Source organism: Callorhinus ursinus, unplaced genomic scaffold (assembly GCF_003265705.2).
Source record: "Callorhinus ursinus isolate GAN/ISIS: 27379988/994484 unplaced genomic scaffold, GSC_fseal_2.0 scaffold11, whole genome shotgun sequence".
Classification (NCBI taxonomy): Eukaryota; Metazoa; Chordata; class Mammalia; order Carnivora; family Otariidae; genus Callorhinus; species Callorhinus ursinus.
Genome location: NW_027397073.1, coordinates 6,893,400 through 6,912,812, shown reverse-complemented (window position 1 = coordinate 6,912,812; position 19,413 = coordinate 6,893,400). Strand labels below are relative to the sequence as shown.

At 35.8% G+C, this 19,413-nt stretch overlaps 1 protein-coding gene across 3 annotated transcripts in view; it reads right to left on the bottom strand.

The window, feature by feature from the left end:
- Positions 1-19,413, bottom strand: part of RTTN (rotatin) — a 160,420-nt gene that overhangs the window by 61,328 nt on the left and 79,679 nt on the right. For all 3 annotated transcript variants that reach the window (XM_025886778.2, XM_073898061.1, XM_073898060.1), the window contains 5 exons: positions 16,292-16,511; positions 9,980-10,108; positions 9,419-9,529; positions 7,525-7,683; positions 6,194-6,265 (listed from right to left, as the gene is read on the bottom strand). In XM_025886778.2, the coding sequence (XP_025742563.1) occupies positions 6,194-6,265; positions 7,525-7,683; positions 9,419-9,529; positions 9,980-10,108; positions 16,292-16,511 (691 nt within the window). The remainder of the gene's footprint in view (positions 1-6,193; positions 6,266-7,524; positions 7,684-9,418; positions 9,530-9,979; positions 10,109-16,291; positions 16,512-19,413) is intronic.

The window sequence follows — 19,413 nt, the reverse complement described above, 5'->3', positions numbered from 1 at the left end:
TACCTAATTTTAATAATTATTATGATGATTTTATATGAGAATGTCCTCATTTTTAGGAAATTCACACTTAAGTATTTGGGGGAAAAAGAAGCATTATGCCTGCAAATCTGAACAGTTCAGAGAAAAGATACTAGCAGACAAAGCTAAGGCAAACTTGGTATAATTGTAACATTTGGGAAGGTATATAAAAATTGTATTGTTTCTGCAACTTTTACATAAGATTAATCTTTTTCAAAATAAAGTTAAAAAAATAAAATATATATAGACAAGTCAAAGTCCTATAACAAATGTGGAAAGGAACTAAAGCATAAACAAGTGTACTTACACCACAAACTGACAAGTCACTATATTTAAGTGCATGAAATTCCCTTTCCATTTAAATGTGTGATAACATTTTCAGGTGGAAAGAACAACTTTAATATTATAAAAATTATGAATAAGCTAACATGATTCTACATAAAATATTACAGCAATGTTCCCTGGGTACATGTTTGTCTTCTCCCACAGGCCATAAGCCCCAGAGAATTAAATCTGATTACCTGTGAAGCCCCAAAATTTAGGTACTCAACAAATGTTTACAGAAATGAACTCAAACAACCTACACAGATTATCCCTATCTAGCTAATAAATTTGTTATAATCAACTCTAAAATCCCATTCTGGTTATTAAAGTTGCAGGGATACGGATTTGTGACAATGGTTCTCAAACTAAACCCAGCAACAGAACTTCCACATACAAGAGTACTAAATCCAAGTCAGACTGTAGAGAACCGGTTTACAAAATACTGGAGAGCTGGGAGCATGACAGTTTAGAGTCCCACGGACAATGATTCCGTTTTCTCTGCCTGAGAAGGCTGTAGCCTTCAAGAAGGGAAGACCAGTATTTATAGCACCACTCTTAAAAAACAGTGCCTTGAGGGGTGCCTGCGTGGCCCAGCTGGTTGAGTGGCCAGCTCTTGATTTCAGCTCGGATCATGATCACAGGATCCTGGGATAGAGCCCGGTGTCCAGCTCCGTGCTCAGCAGGGAGTCTGCTTGAAGATTCTTTCTCTCTCTTCCTCTCCCTCTGCCCCACCTCCCACTCGTGTGCATGTGTGCTCTCTCTCTCTCCCTCTCAAATAAATAAATCTTTAGAAAAACAAAAAACAGTGCTTTGATGCACACCAGGACTGATACACCAAAAACTGGGTTCTCATTGCAGTAGGAGCCAGCGTTTCAGGCCCCTAAGGTGTTGGGTGCTGAGGGAAACTGCACTGAAGTCAGGCTCCTTCTCTTCCCCTGCTCCTGGGGACTGCCCACATCCACCACACTTCTGTACCCATGCAACAGTAAGTGGGGAATCATCCTACAAAACTTAAGACCAGATTTTTAACTTTATTTACTTAGCAATATCATTATGAACTAGCAAAGACTAATGAGGCACTATCATGTCTGGGATGGGGGCTGAGAGAAACATTTAAGAAATATATGAAAAATACTGGGGCGCCTGGGTGGCTCAGTCGTTAAGCATCTGCCTTCAGCTCGGGTCATGATTTCAGGGTCCTGGGATTGAGCCCTGCATCAGGCTCCCCGCTCGGTGGGAAGCCTGCTTCTCCCTCTCCCACTGCCCCTGCTTGTGTTCCCTCTCTCACTGTGTCTCTGTCAAATAAGTAAAATCTTCAAAAAAAAAAAAAAAAAAGGAAAATATGGTCACATACATTCTACACAGAAAGATTAATTAAGTTAATTGGTAAGAAGTAAGAAGTAAGGCAAGGCAAGGGTGCCTGGACGGCTCGGGTGATTAAGCGTCTGCCTACGGCTCAGATCATGATTTCAGGATCCTGGATCAAGCCCCACATCGGGCTCTCTACTCGGCTGGGAGTCTGCTTCTACCTCTCCCTTTCCCTCTGTGCTTTCCCTCTCTCTCTCAAATAAATAAAATCTTAAAAAAAGAGAAACAAAGTAAGGCAATAAAGTTAGTATATGAAAAAGAACCTAAATTACTGATATATATATTAAATGCTGTGTCTGATTAAAGAAAGTTAAAATGGTTATATGTTTTACTGGGAGTATTTTTTAATAAATACTTTTAAAATTAAAAAGTTTTAAGTGATTTATGCCTCACCTTGTTCCAGAAAAAGATTTAAGGCCTATTGCAAGGAAAGGTAAATTATAACATGATAGTAAAAGTATAGCAGGGATGAAAGAAAGAAAAAGAAAGGTATGAAAATATCAGAACCAGGAATAAAGCCAAAAAACAATATAAGCCACATTTGATAGGAAGGCCCTAAACTCTAGCAGTCAGCAATAAAAGGAAAACCAACCAGTTACATAATTTATATATGCGAATTATTACCACTCAGAAGTACAACAATTCCAGAAGTGACATGAAATAGGAATTTATTCTGGGTGTGTAGGAAAAGAATTTGGAAAGGGGCAGTAATCAGAAAAAGAACACTGCAGAATGCCCAGCGGAGCAACAGTACAGAGCGTATCACCTTAGACTTCAGGCATCAAAACAGAGTGCAATAAAGGGCTAGTATTCAAAATCTATAAAGAACTTATCAAACTCAACACCCAAAGAACAAATAATCCAATCAAGAAATGGGCAGAAGACATGAACATTTTTCCAAAGAAGACATCCAAATGGCCAACAGACACATGAAAAAGTGCTCAACATCGCTTGGCATCAGGGAAATCCAAATCAAAACCTCAATGAGATACCGCCTCACACCAGTCAGAATGGCTAAAATTAACAAGTCAGGAAAGGACAGATGTTGGTGGGGATGTGGAGAAAGGGGAACCCTCCTACACTGTTGGGGGGAATGCAAGCTGGTGCAACCACTCTGGAAAACAGTATGGAGGTTCCTCAAACGGTTGAAAATACGATCCAGCAATTGCACTACTGGGTATTTACTCCAAAGATACAAATGTAGGGATCCGAAGGGGTACATGCACCCCAATGTTTATAGCTGCAATGTCCACAATAGCCAAACTGTAGAAAGAGCCAAGATGTCCATCGACAGATGAATGGATAAAGAAGATGGGGTATATATACACAATGGAATATTATGCAGCCATCAAAAGGAATGAGATCTTGCCATTTGCAACAACGAGGATGGAACTGGAGGGTGTTATGCTGAGTGAAATAAGTCAATCAGAGAAAGACATGTATCATATAACCTCACTGATATGAGGAATTCTTAATCTCAGGAAACAAACTGAGTGTTGCTGGAGTGGTAGGGGGTGGGAGGGATGGGGTGGCTGGGTGATAGACAGTGGGTGGGGTATGTGCTATGGTGAGCGCTGTGAATTGTGCAAGACTGTTGAATCACAGATCTGTACCTCTGAAATAAATAATGCAACATATGTTAAGAAAAAAGAAAAAAAAGAAGATAGCGGGAGAGGAAGAATGAAGGGGAGTAAGTCAGAGGGGGAGATGAACCATGAGAGACGATGGACTCTGAAAAACAAAGGGTTCTAGAGGGAAGGAGGGTGGGGGGATGGGTTAGCCTGGTGATGGGTATTAAAGAGGGCACATTCTGCGTGGAGCACTGGGTGTTATGCACAAACAATGAATCATGGAACACTACATCAAAAACTAATGATGTATGGTGATTAACATAACAATAAAAATTAAAAAAAAAAAACAAAGTGCAAAGCAGTAAAAGCAATTCTCTTTGTAAAACATAATTAATGAAATATCTACCTCAACTAAAATAACATATTTACAATGCTTCTAGATACTGGTGCTGCTTTCTACTCTATCCTCAAAATACTGTGAAATACATATGAAGACAAGCAAATATAACATTTTTTTGAATAAGATTATTATTCATCATTCTACCAAAGACAGTTTTAGTTTTAGAATACTGGATTTGTAGCACCTTCTTCCTAGATGTAATAGAATGGCAAAGGTCTCAACCTCTTGGAGATTATAAAATTCCATCCAAGTATTTGAAGACTATTTTTCTCCCTTCTTGGAACAGCTGTTTTCACTTTGGGATTTAAAGTACCACTAAACTTTTTTAAAAAATGGGGGACAGGGGCGCCTGGGTGGCTCAGTCGGTAAGCGGCTGCCTTCGGCTCAGGTCATGACCCTAGGGTCCTGGGATTGAGCCCCACATCAGGCTCCCTGCTCAGTGGAGAGTCTGCTTCTCCCTCTGCCTGCCTCTCTGCCTACTTGTGCTCTCTATCTCTCTGTCAAATAAATAAATAAAATCTTAAAAAAAAAAAATGGGGACAAATATGTGGCTACCAACTCTTCATAGTGCTAAATAAGGACACTGAAAAACCAAAAATAACGACCAAAAAAAAACAGATCAAAAAAAGAGAGGAAGAAAATCTGAGCTTATTAAAAACACAAAAAACAAGCCTATTTTTCTAATTTTGCTTAAGACTAGCAAAAGTTTCATCATCAAATACTATTTTGAATTAGAGCAGCTCTCAAAAATTTTTATTCTGGCCATAGTAAGTAAGGCAAAAGACTCCAAAAGTTCATTTAAAGCATTATTTTCAGGGCGTCTGGGTGGTTCAGTCAGTTAAGTGTCTGCCTTCGGCTCAGGTCATGATCCTGGGGTCCTGGGATCAAGCCCCGCATCGGGTTCTCTGATCAGCGGAGAGCCTGCTTCTCCCTCTCCCTCTGTCTGCTGCTCCCCCTGCTTGTGATCCCTCTCTCTCTCTGTCTCCCTGACAAATAAAGAAAAACTTTAAAAAAAAAAGCACTATTTTCAACTTTTTAGTAGAAAATTAATTCTGTGACAAAGAAGTGGAGAATAATAAAACCAAAAGCTGCAGTAAGCACGTCACTAGCAACAAAAAGGAACTGTATACTATTTAACTTGTAAGAGAAAAACATGAACATCTATGCATGCTTCTATATTATAATAAAATGTCGCAAGAGCTTTAATAGAGCCCAGAAGTAGTATTACTCTTACTTTTATATATTTATTTCAACAATAAAAAATCCATTGGCATTACATTACCAAGCATATAAAACACTAGTGTCACTATTTTAACAATGGGACTGAGATGATTTGAGTATTCGAGCCAAAAACAACACATCTTTAAAATCTAGTTAATGTATAACAAGCATCAAAACTACTACACCATTAACATAAATATTAATCCTGTGTATTCCCTCCAGTTTTGTCTCCTATGGTTTTATTACAATGCAGACTATGAATAGCCAACCATTATCAGAAGAAAATGTTAAACAAATTAGAGGAACAAGTAGAAAAGTGGCCTAGGATTTTCCGAAACTAGCAGAGTTAAGCTGGATGTGTCAGGTGTGGAAAACTGAGCCTTCCAAGAGTTAAATGAGATGTGGGCCTTGACCTGGACCCATGCTTCAGGTCACTGCCTGAAAAGTTGCCCTCACTGCAGGCTCAAGTGGATCTAGCAATTCCTCCAAAGATATATTCTAATGAAAAATTTAAAAGAAACCTTGGATTTGTCTAGGATCCTGGAGAGTGAGATGCAACAGTATGATTAATATACACACAGAGAAAGAGCATATCTTATCTCCCCAATGACAGCACTTTTCTATTCTCCAAATCATCTAAAAAGCAGTAGGCTATAAAAAAGTTAGGTACTACTAGACTTGATTTTCAGAATAAAAAATTAATCTAGTAAAAACCAAAGAAAGATAAGTTATGACCTTAACTGCACTAATCCAGAAAAGGAAAAAATATGTTAACATTAATGCATTCTTAACCATAAAGAAATGTATGTATTATTATTAAATTAGAGAGGCAGTATAATGAGTGGGTAAGAAAGACTAGCTAGACTCAAAGCAAAGGTATGAATCAGGGCAAACTATTTAAACCTTCTGTGCTAAATTTCTTTAATCTACAAAATGAAAATAATTAGTGGTTCAGAATTCAAACAATTACACAAGTTAATTATTAAGTTAAATATTGTTAAGCTCCTAGAAGAGTGCATAACACTGTATCAGCTATTATTATTTCTGTACATGGTAAATACCATGTTAGCTATTATTTCTGCTCAAAGTTATCTTTAACATTACAGAGAAAAATTTGTAAATCTGATCAAGTATAAGAAAATTTCTGAATTCTCTTTGAAGAGATATTGTTGCCATAGTTTCAACGGTAATGAGATATATATATATATATATATATATATATATATATGCTGAAACTTTATCAATTAATCTCAAATATCCACTAGCTTGATAACTGTTTAAAGTCACCCACCTGCCAAGTATAATCCTTTATAATTACTGAAGGCATTGGAATTACAAGAAGATTCTGAAGAATAAATGCAGCCTTAAAAAAAAAAGAAAAAGAAAAAGAAAATGTCAATACTGCCACCTTGTTGTCATCTCTGAAATAACCAATATATTGAAATTTAATAATAAAAAACATATCACTGGGCAACTGCACATGCTGAGACATCAATAAGAGAACTGCCGAGCTCTTTGCTTGTTATATGATGACCTAACGGTGGATGAAATGATTTCATCAGGAAAATAGACTTTTTCCCATTTCAGAATTTTACTTTTCCAAAAAATGATCTATAAAATATAAAATATAAACTGTTCTGGCAGCAATTAAGAAATACACTTTCATGTTTCTATTATTTTACACACACACACACACACACACACACACACACACGCACGCACCCCCTTCCCTTTCTCCCTCTCATACAAACTCCTCTCAATAAAAAAGTCCTACCTAAAAATACAAACCACAAATGTCCAACTTTACCTTCTACATCCTGAAGATGGTCAAATTAAATAATCTTAGTAGTATTAACACTGGTCATCTATATAGTGAAGATGACTATATGAAGGTGAATAACATGGGTAATGGAGGGGATCCAAGAGAGCGAAATTTTCAACCATCTTAATTTTAAGTCAATAGATATCTTTAAAAATTGGTAAATCAAGAGAAAGCTACAAGTTTAAGCATTACTATTAAAAAAGAAATAACAAGAAAATTACAGCATTTGGATTTTGGAACCAAGAACTGGCAAATGGTGGGCCCTAGAGCTGCTGTTTCATCCATAAGCCTCTAATCACTATTTCATTACTTTTTTTAAAAAATATTTGCATCAATCATCATTTCAGTAAAAGCAGCAATGAAAGAAAACCACAAATTATTTAGAAAGATTTAAAATAGGGTTTATTTTTCCTCTTAGGTCATGTGATAACTACTACATAGTATTGTGACAGCCACTCTCATCCCAAGTAAAGCTTTACAGATATTACTCATATACACTGAGGTAAAAGAAAAGTAATTTTTTTCTGTGAACTGCTTTTCAATGTGTAATTATATAGAAGGGTTTGTATAAAATATTGCAAATTCAGCTTTGATCTTATCAAAATAAAGGACTCCAGTATGTACTGTGAATTAGTATCTTTTTATTCTCTGATATCATTTTATTTGGGTGTTTTTGCAGGCAGAAATGATCATGGTGGGTGATCAGTCCACAGTGCTGAACAGAGAGTATGATTTTTAGAGACCATCACAAAGAATTTCTACGGTTGAAAGGGGAGGAGGTGCTAAACGAACAGGCATACCTCCCGGCGCACCATACTACATTCCGACTGGTCCAGAAGAATGTTCACCACCGTTCCCCAGAGCCCACCAGAAATGTTTTGACAACTGTTTGACAATGCCATACAGCCAGGTTCAAGGGTGGTCAGTGCTGATCCTAATCCCAGCGAAGTAAACCTCACCTGTTCAGATTAAAGAAAAGTTGTCAAATCAAAGAATCCAATTCCCTAACATGAATTCTTAATTTTTCTGGTACATAAGAGATCATACTTTTATGACACTGATGATCCTAAATTATAAAAGGCACTTACAGAAAATAGTGCCCTATAAATTTATATATGAATAAAAATCCTATTCCACAATTCAAACAAGCAAATGTCACAGAAAATCAAAACCAGGTATAAATAAGAATAAAAATTATAACTCACAAACCACTTTCTAGAGAAAGCATCGGGTGCTTACATATCTTTTATGAACATGATTCCTGTTTATTCCTCATTTTTAAAGAGGTTATCTATCATTTTGTTCTACCATCCTTAAGTTATTAGTGTTTTTTCCAACCGACTTAACTTTTTTGAAACTTCTTTTCAAAAAGAAATAACTATCTTTTTATAAAGCATTTAGTATTTTCTCCAAAATTACTGTAAAAGAAAAATGTTTCAAGTAAGACTGATGAGGTATAATACGTTTACCATAGTCCCATTGCTGCTCAAGCTATGCATTTTGGTTTACTTCTGAATTCTGATTCTAAAAGTTTCACTGATAGCTACAGGGTAACAAAAAATAATGTAGTCATAACATAGTCAAGCAACAAGTCCAAGTTTAATGTGTATAAAGAATGGAACCTCTAGGTTCAGATCAAATAGCATTTCTAAAAATCAAGGTTTTTAGTGGAATAGAATATAATCATTGCTTGCTTGAATTTAACAGATGGTGCCCATAGTTAACAGTACTGTATTATATGCTTAAAAATTTGCTAAGAGAATGAATCTTATGGTCAGTCTTCTAATCACAAAAATAAACAATACAGAGGACAGGAGGAAACTTTTGTAGGTGAATGATATGTTTATAACACTGATTGTGGTAATGATTTCAGGGGTGTACACTTATCTCCAAATTCCTGAATCTGTACACATTAAATATGTACAGCTTTTTGTATGTCAAACATACCTCAATAAAGTGGTTTTTAAGGAAAGAGATAAGTGGACAAATGGCTAAAACTGGAAATTTTATTAATATAAAATTTTGCACTGCAATGGTATTATTAAATGACACACTAATGTCATTTGGCAGCTATCCTTCTAAACTCATTGAAAATGGCTAGGTTTCTCCATTAATTTTTTACTCTTCTTTCTAAAAGTGAAAGATTCTATGATCCTTTCTTTTTTTCTATTTTTTAGTCTGTACTTTAATGAGTTTGACTGAAAAGGGTCTGCTATGAACTTAACTGTATCCCCTCTAAATTGGTATGTTGAAGCCCTAACCCCCAATGTACCTAAATTTGATGATAGAGTTTTTAGGAGGTAATTAAGGTTAAAGGAGGTCTTAAGGGTAGGGTCCTAATCTGATGGGATTGGTGGCCTTATAAGAGGAGAAAGAAAAGAAAGGTCACTGAGTACGCAGTGAGAAGGCAGCTGTCTGAAAGCCAGAAAGGAGAGCCCTCACCATGTCAACCATGTTGACACCTTAATCTCAGATTTCCAGCCTCCAGAACTATGAGAAAACAAATTTCTGTGTTTCAAGTCACCTACGTTATGTGTTATGGCAGCCCAAACTAAGACAGGGAGTAAACAGCTTAAGGTATAGTCACTAAAATAATCTCAATGTGGAAAATATGAATTCACGTATATGCATACAGATTTTGTTTCATTTGTTTTTAATCTACACATAATGGACTCGACTTTCCTTCACACTGACCTCTGGGTCTCGATCAACCCATAATGGAATCAACCAAGCCAATCCTTGTTGAGTAGGAGCATGCTCTTCACTGTGAGTACCCAAAGGCAAGAACCAAAGTGACATCCACTCCTAGAATGAAAAAAAGGGAAGAGACACATTAAGTAAGCTTCTAAGAATAAAACAGAGGAAGTTTAAATAACTGAATTTTTAAAAATCAAAACAAAGTTAAAATGTACTTAAGACTTGGCTTTCATTCAGTATTTAACCAAAACAAGGCAAAAAAAAAAAAATCTCAGCTGCTTCTTAGCAAGTTAAACAAAATAATTTTTCTTCAGAACTATTTCCCGCATGATTTAGACAAAATGTAGTTCTCTAGGGCACGCACATTTCAATCAAATTTCAAATAAAATTCAGATTTGTGTAATACACAACTTCTAAGAAACATCTCAGTCAAAAAATCATTTTTATCTAAGAAGAAAAGTCAAAAGAAACATTTTCATGTAGGCTTGAAATGTGTGAGACACAGCACATTCCTTGTCTAGCACGCGTTCGGAAGACAGCAGCTTTCAATGCTCTCACCGAGCTCTGGGCCTGGATCACCATCTCATGGGATAAGTGAAGCAAGCAAAGAACTGTGCTCTTTGTGACACCTTTTCCCATAAAGGACATAGCATTTCCTCCACGCTCCACATAAAAAGAAGTAATGACCTGAGAAAACAAGGATAAACAATGCCATGGTGGCTTTACTCTGAAAATATAAAAATAAACATTTAACTTTCTTTTTTTTCTTTCCAAAGATTTTGTTTATTTATTTGACAGAGCGAGACACAGCGAGAGAGGGAACACAAGCAGGTGCAGTGGGAGAGGGAGAAGCAGGCTTCCCGGGGAGCAGGGAGCCCGACGCGGGGCTCGATCCCAGGACCCCGGGATCATGAGCTGAGCCAAAGGCAGACGCTTAATGACTGAGCCACCCAGGCGCCCCAACATTTAACTTTCTACTAACTTGTCTGATTTGAATCCTAACCACATAAAGTATATGTAACATTCTTATAAGTTTACACATTTCAAAATGGTTAAGATGGTATATTTTAGGTTGTTACCACAATTAAATATTGTTAGTTTAAAATTTTCTCTCTTTGGAACGTGTACAAAGATATGTAGTATCCTCCTAGGAGACTTTTGTGATGTAGAATATGCTCATACATTTTTTAAATGTTAGAATATCCTTTAAGTAAAAGAGCTTATAAATATCTTATTGAAAAATATACTTAGAAATTGCTACTTATATAAAACTCTATTGGGACGCCTGGGGGGCTCAATCGGTTAAGTGACCAACTCTTGATTTCTGCTCAGGTTATTTTCTTAGGGTAGTGAGATCGAGCCTGGCATCAGGCTCAGCACTGGGCGTGGAGCCTGCTTAAGATTCTCTCTCTCCCTCTGCCCCTCCTCCCCAACTCATGGGGTCTCTAAAAAAAATAATAATTTTTTAAAATGTTTAAAAACTTGTTATCTGACCAATACAAGTATTTCAGTTCATTCACCCAAGGCCTCTGAATGCTTTTATTCATCACAGCATCCTTTGAAGTAAGATATTTTGTCTTAAAATAGAGACTACTTTCTAGTTTGGATTTTTTTCAGCTCATACAGGAGATGATTTTAAAAAGACAACATAAATCATAAATGTTAGGTACAGCTTATTCAACAAAAGCAATTTATCTGAAGATGATTTGGGATCTGTGAGCTACATCAGAATCTTCATAAACCAAATAAGTGTATATTATGTCTGAAAAATAAAACGAGACCGTCCAGGAGTTAAAAACTGTAAGTGATGGGCTCTGCTCTACTACTCCGTCCTCAAGTGTGTATTTGAAATTTTTCATAATTAAAAGTTTAAAACTTTAAGGGACTATCTTAGAAATAAGATACCAGAATGACCAAGTTCTTATTATTCTACTCTAAGTCACTGGAGATAACTACATTGTGGTTTCATTCCTAGCTGATAAAGGACAAGCCAAGAACTTCACTACTATCTCCTTTCAATCAGACCTTTTTGTCAGATCCATGGAATTATATTCTGTACGTCTGATTTTAAGGATTTAATTATCACAGTTTATTCACCTGTCATAATGTATCATGCTTAGTTTAAAAGCCTCATTTCTCAACCACAAAAAGCAAATATTCCCATTCAAATTTCACTGGGCAAAAACAAAATACCTACATTAGAAATATGGCTCCCTTCTGAAAAGGAATCAGCTTTAATGAGAAACTATACAGCAAGTCCTCTGGACCAACAATGACTTTGTTTCAATGTGTATTCACACAAGCCTTACTTCATTCTTTAAAAAAATACACTTAACCAGTAGTAAAATAAAGAAATCTAAATGTTTACTAATTATGTAATTATGCAAAAGGTCCCAAGTAAGATTTAATGGGACTCTGCCACGGTGTGTAACAAAAGTAACAGACATCTTCGTATTATTTTCCTGTCACTTAATATGAAGACAAAAAGATTTTCTTCCCAAGACACTGTATAAAGCGTGAAATGTGCTCCTGTTTATACCAAATCAAGATTTGTTAATCAGTGGAACATTATAAAACAGGAATTGTACGTCTTAATCTATTCCTTAGCTAATACATTGTGTTGATTTTTACTACCTCAAAGACAAGTGAACTTAGAATGACATTACTGCCTTTTTGCCTCGACTTCTCACCTAGGACTAAGAAGCCCTTTTGTTCTCCAACACCAAGAAAGCTCATTTTAATTTCTGGTATTTGAAACATGAGGTGTGATCTGAAATCTCTCCTCTTACACAATTTTAAAAATACAAGCACTCTGGATAGTTTCCAAATATAAACAATGTTAGCACTAGCTTCTTCAGTCACTGTTGTAGCAGACCTATACATATCCCTGATCTGAAACAGATAAAAGTCACTCTACAGAGGAGATGGCTTCTAAAAGGTTTATAAATGGAGTATATACAAATCACATTACACATAATGCTGTAAATTAGGTACTTTATACTGAATTATATTTTAAATGCATTAGAGGATCTGACTTTTTAAAAAATATTATGGTAAGATCTCTAAGCTAACATAACTATTCTAAAAATGCATACATTTCTGGACATGTTAAGTTTGGGATAACTAATTAATATACTGTCAATGTGTACTTTTTCAGTATTTATAATTATCCAAGAAAAAAATTTATTTGATTAAAATGGCTACACTGAAATTCACATTAAATTTTATAGTACACCTAATAGTATTTAGGATTTTGAAAACTTTTTAACAAAATAAGATGTACTTTTGGGAAAAATTCTAGGTAACATCATCTGAAACATGGTTTACACCTGAATATACATCACTAAAGCATGATTTAATAATAAAAGCACAAAAATTAAACACACATCATCACTTACATTCATTTATATCACATTTTCACTATTAATTCAAACTGTACTCTAAAAATCACACATAAGATACATATAAATTAAATTACTATTTCTCTAATATGTACAAATCACTATGTTAGGATAAAGAGGAACTATGGGAAAGTGGAAATGATCCAATGACGATTCTCACAAGCTTACAGTCTAACAGATAAACATATAAAACAAAACAGAAATACAATGTCTTAAGCACCATAATGTGGCCCATACCAACTGCTGCAGGTACACAACCAAAGAGACCAGTCAGTCACTCTTTACTGAGTGTGTATGTCTAGAAGGTAAGACTTCCTTAAGGAAGGTAAATGAGTGAGATCTTAAACTCTGTGTACAGATCACCACCCGAAAAAGAGAATAAATTATATGAATACACTTTTAAAATAAACTTTTTTATTTAGTGAAAAGAGCCAAATAAAACGGAAACTTCAGAGACATGGGAAAAAATTAAAACAGATATAAGATTTAAAATGCAAGATTACAAAGAGCCATATGCACTTGAAAAAGAGCTTTGGGTTGAAAGGCTTCTGTTTATAAAGGATAATCTGGTGGTAGGTAGACGGCTGGACCACAAGTAGGAGCGTGCAGCGGGAAAAGGAACAGGAAGTGATGGATACAAATTGGTCAAAATGTCCCATGTCTAGAATGCCCATCACTATCGATCAAATCACTCAACTTTCAAAATCTATCTCTAACTATCATTCAAACTCGGGATATCACTGAACCTTTCAAGACAAGCAATGCTGACAGATTTGGTCAATAAGGAAACAAGGAGCCATTTTTAGATTCAGACAGTTTATTAGTCATATAAACAGCAAAAGCATTAGTACCAAAGGTGCCAGTTCCCAGTCCTTACAGGGTGGCACTGAAAGAGAGGGGCCAGATGATAGCAAGGCAGATAGTAGGGTACTCTGTTAGGGAGGAGCTCATGCCCTGCTGCAGCTAAGCTGCTTATTATGGCTACAGCTGTACTCCAAGGGCACTGAGGCAGAAAGCCCACTCATCAGAACCCAGGAGGCAATAAGAAATAGGTTCATGACAGACATCCCTATAGAGAGCAAAGCAAATAAGAAACAGTCTTGTAGCAGTTCCTCACAAGCCTCCCATGTTCTCATGTTCCAGAAGGATCACAGGAACTTCTTCAAGATTTAGATCAGCTATGATTAAGCCTTCCCTCTGTGGACTACATGCATAAATGCAAGGCTGGGAGGGAACCCTGGTGAAACTCTTCTCTTACAGAACTATGTATAGCTATATCATTGCTATATTTATTACATCATAATGAAACTATTCTGAACTAAATGATAAAAAATGGGACATATCATAACGTGTTAAATAAAGTTAAGGCCATGCTTATTAAAAGGTAATGACAGGTAAAAATACTTGAAAAAAAAAGCTTTTTAAAAAATCAATGAAATAAGACTCTATCTTAAGGTACCGGAAAAAAGGGGGGGTACCTGGGTGGCGCAGTTGGTTAAGCGACCAACTCTTGGTTTTCCCTCAGGTCGTGATCTCAGGGTTGTGAGACTGAGCATTGCATCAGGCTCCGCCCTCAGCACAGAGTTTGCTTGGGACTCTCTCTCCCTCTCTCTCTATCTGCCCCTCCCCCTCTCTAAAATAACTAATTATTTTTTAATTAAAAAAATTTTCAGAAAAAGAGCCATATATTAAACCCAAAGGAGAAAGAAATAAGCATAAGCAAAAATTAATAAAATGGTGAAAAACATTAAAGGGAGTATCAACAAAGCCAAAATTCATTCTTTAAAAAGAATGATAACAATAAAACATACAAACCTACCAGTAAGACTAATCAAGAAAACTAGAGGGAAGGAATAATACCTGGAATGAAATGGGACCTCACTGGTGAAGTGACATACATTTAAAGAATGAGCTGCACTGATGGATTTAGAGCTATGAATTCAAAAATTTAGATGAAATTCTAGAAAAACATAACTTACCGATACAAAAAATTAAAAATCTCAGAATTCTAGATTTAAACTGATTTCACTTCATTCAATGCATTTACAATCTTCCCCAAAAGAAAACTCCAGGTCTGATTGCTTCATCATCAAATTCTACTAAACATTTAAGAAAGAAATACCACCAATTCAAATCAACTTTGGAATCAAAGGGGGAAAAAGGTAAATTAAAAAAATTTATGCATAAATGGTAGGCTAATTTTGATATTAAAATATTAAAACCTGGGTGGCTCAGTAGGTTAAGCATCTGCCTTGGGTTCAGATCATGGTCCCAAGATCCTGGGATCGAGCCCCACTTTGGGCTCCCTACTCAACGGGGAGTCTGCTTCTCCCTCTCCCTCTGCCTGCCTCTCTGCCTACTTGTGCTCTCTCTCTGTCAAATAAATAAATAAAATTAAAAAAAATACAGAAAAAGCACTATACATCTATGATTTAAAAAAAAAAAAAAACAAACACTTAGGAAAGTAGGACTAGAAGGAAACTTCCTTAATCTTATTTTCCTTTAATTGAAAAAACTACCATAAACAACATGATGAAAAGGTGAAAAATTAAAGTCCTTTCCCTTGAGTTTGGAAACAAGGATGGCTGGGTATATGGTTAATATAAAAAAACTGAGTAAATTTCCATATATTCAACAATCCTTAGAAAATAAAATATCAAAAATTCATTTTCATGTAGAGACAAGAATATTTACTGAAGCAGGATCCAAAATTGCTCTAAATTAGAATAAGAAAACCCAAATGTCCTTCAACATTGTAGTGTACTGAGTACTAGACAAAAATAAATTAAACTAACTCTACCTACAGGCAACAGAATGAATAACTCTTCTAAGCATAATGATTAAAGAAAGCAGCCATATGATTCCATTTTACAAAATTTTAAAAAATCAGGAATTGTTGTAAATATGAACACATAATTAAGTGGTAAGACTACCAAGAAATGTAAACAAGTGATTACCGTAAAACTCAAAGTAACAACTACCTTTCAGGAGAGGAGTTGAGATCGAAAAGGGGTATCACAAACGTTCCCAAGGTGCTGGCTATGTTGTAGTTTTAGATCAGGGGTGGTTCACTATGTGATGCCTGAACTATGTATTTATGTTTTATGTATTCTCCACACATGTGTTGTATTTCACAAATAAAAAGGATAAATAACATAAGTTAATAAATAAATAAACTACCCTAATGAGGGGACTTAAATGTAAGCCTTAGTTTTTCTTGAAAATTGTGTTCTGAAAGTGATCTTACATATTTGTTAATAAAAATCATTAAAACATTTAACCATTATGATGAATCATATGAATACTGAATAATAATCTGCATTAAATACAGTGATACACATAATGCATTCAACATTGTGCCTGTCACAAAGAGAGTGATCAATCAATAAATAAATACTATAATAAATAGTAAATAGCTATACTTTGGGAGTTATTATTGTTGTTATAGTTACTGGTTATTTTTACTTACTTCAAGGAGACCTGATAAGTACTTAACACAAATTTCAAGCGGCTTTGTGAGAGGAGAATGTGAGCTCCATCCTGGAGATGCTGTGAGATGAGCCATCCCTCGTAAGGTCCTCTCGAGGGATGGCAGGCCATAGAAGTGAGGAGCATCCGTGACTCTCAGGCACTGGAGCAGTTTCAAAGCCAGCTGCGTTTGGAAAACGTAAAGAAGCTCCAAGCACTTCCTGTGTATGTAAAAGAAGGAAAAAAAATCAACAAGAGAACAAGTGTGATGGGCTTAATGGGTTAACTTATTGATGGCAGAGGGTTACTAACAACTTAATACGTCATTAAAGTATGAACCAGGAGAAACAGCAGTCTCAAACAAGATTTTTCAAGGAAAATACAGTTAATATACCATCTAGAGTATACGATGTAAAGGACCAATAACAATTACATTGAAAAATACCTAAACGGATTTGGCACCCAAAAATAAAATTTAAAAGTTGGAATGGAAAATTAAATGCGTACTTTAAATGACTTTAACTTACATATATTAAATCTATACTTTTAATCATTAGAAACTTGAGTTTTTCATTAGCTGAAGTTGTTTTCCCCAGAAAGCTAAAATAAAAAGTTTTAATGAGTTTGACACATAATTTAAATGCAACTGTCAGAAACAGAACAATCAAGAGAACATTTTTTATTAGAAAACAAAATCCCTGGGGCACCTGGGTGGCTCAGTCATTAAGCGTCTGCCTTCGGCTCAGGTCATGATCCCAGGGTCCTGGGATCAAGCCCCGCAACTGGCTCCCTACTCCGCAGGAAGCCTGCTTCTCCCTCTCCCACTCCCCCTGCTTGTGTTCCCTCTCTCACTGTCTCTCTCTCTCTGTGTCAAATAAATAAATAAAATCTTAAAAAAAAAGAAAGAAAACAAAATACCTGAAACAAATAAGTAGGCATGAATACAAAGATGAAATTGCTGGAAGAAGTAACATCATTGTATAACAAAGTATCGAATAAAATCTGCAATTTTCTCAGTTTTACAGATTTTTAAACTCCAAAATTGACAACTACTGCCTATATTTTTACCCATTCCATCACAGTATTATAGGTGTATAGTTGTATGATTTAAAGATCATAATTTTTATATGCCTGTCATCTAGGTGTTTTCAAAGTTTTAGAAACACTCAGAACTTACACCAAAGCCTAAAGGTTATTTGTATAAATTCATATTCCTCACGAGTCAACAACGAAGTACAGCTGAACCTTGAACGACGTGGAGGTTAGGGGCAATGACCCACACGTGCAGTCAAAAATCCTTATACACTTTTTGACTCTCCAAAAATCCAACAAATAGCCTACTGTTGACCAGAAGCCTTACTGATAGCATAAAGTCAATTAACATGTATTTTGTATGTTATAATATACTGTTTTCTTACAATAAAGCAAACTAGAGAAAAGAAAGTTTTGTTTTTGTTTTTGTTTTTTTAAGTAAGCTCTACACCCAACATGGGACCTGAACTCATAACCCTAAGATCAAAAGGCACATGCTCTATTGACGGACCCAGCCAGGCACCCCAACAAAGGAAAATATTATTAAGAAAATACATATACAGTACTATACTGCATTTATCCCCAAAAGATCCATGTATAAGTGGACCCACATAGTTCAAACCTGTGTTGTGCAAGGATCACTTGTAATCTAATTAATAGCATTAAAAATGTTCTTCTGGTTTTTTTTAAGATTTTATTTATTTGAGAGAGAGTGAGTAAGCAAGTTGGGGGGAGGGTCAGAGGGAGAGGGAGAAGCAGACTCCCCACTGAGCAGGAAGCCCGATGCAGGGCTCAATCCCAGGACCCTGGAATCATGACCTGAGCCGAAGGCAGACGCTTAACAACTGAGCCACCCAGGCGCCCCTGTTCTTCTGTTTTTTAAATTAACATAAAAGTCATTCTCATTTTCTGCTTTTACCTTAACCACTCCAAAAGAAAAACTATACCATCAAAGGCAATGGTGCCTCTGCAAATATCTAACCAACCCCAGTTCAACCTGGCACAGCTGCCACCAGTTCCCTCTCCTGGTCCCTGTGAACCTTCCCCAAGCTCCACACCCAAACGGTCTCATCCTCGCTACGCAAGTTCCGCTCAACATCCAAAGAACATACACCCGAAGAACAGTCCATTGCACTGTTTCTCAAAGTCTAGCCCAAGGGACTACCTATGACACTTATTTAATATGTAGATTCCAGTGAGCTACTGATCTTAATATTTTAATAAGCCCCCTCCCCAAGAGATTGCATACACATTCCAGAGTCTACTATGGATTCACTTTGTTCTTGTTTTCAGTACTTTAATGAGGCATAAATGCATGAGGTAAAATTCACAAATCTTATATATACACTACAGGATGGTTTACATATGTAAATAATCATGTAACCACAAGCATAACAACATATAAAACATTCTCAGTACCTCAGAAGGTCCCTAGGTGACCCTCTTTAGTGAAATTTTTATTGACTTGTATTCTAAATTTACTAATCCTCTTTTATACTGTGTCTAGTCTGCTGCTAAGCCCATGCAATGACTTATTTACTTTAGAAACTGTATTTCTCAGTTGCAGAATTACTATTTAGTTCTTTTTTGCAGTTTCCATTTCTCTATTGATATTCTACATATTTTTACTTATCTTGTCCATCTTTTCATCTAATTTATATTGAAAATATTATTTATTATAGCTTTAAAGTTCCTCTAATAGTTGACATTTGTGAGTCTGTTTCCAATGACTTTTTTCTCTCAATTACAGAAGACATTTTCCTACTTCTTTATAATTCTCTCCATTTGTGATTGTATGTCAAATATTTGTATATAAGAGCTACTGAAAGCAAAGTACCTAATAGTTTCCCATAGAAATGGTTTGCCATTTGGTCACAAGATTTGGTTAGGAGGCTGATCTTTGAGATCTAGTCAGGTGTTGAGCTGAATTAGTGTTGTTTTGACACGTTAGTTGTTTCAAATGTCATGTGTGTGGGATCAGGTCTTTCCTCCCAGCAGAGATTTGGGATCTGAGCACAGGAAGACCTCAAACAGATAAAAAAACTTTTGTACATCAAAGGACACTATCCAAAGAGTTAAAACACAACCCAC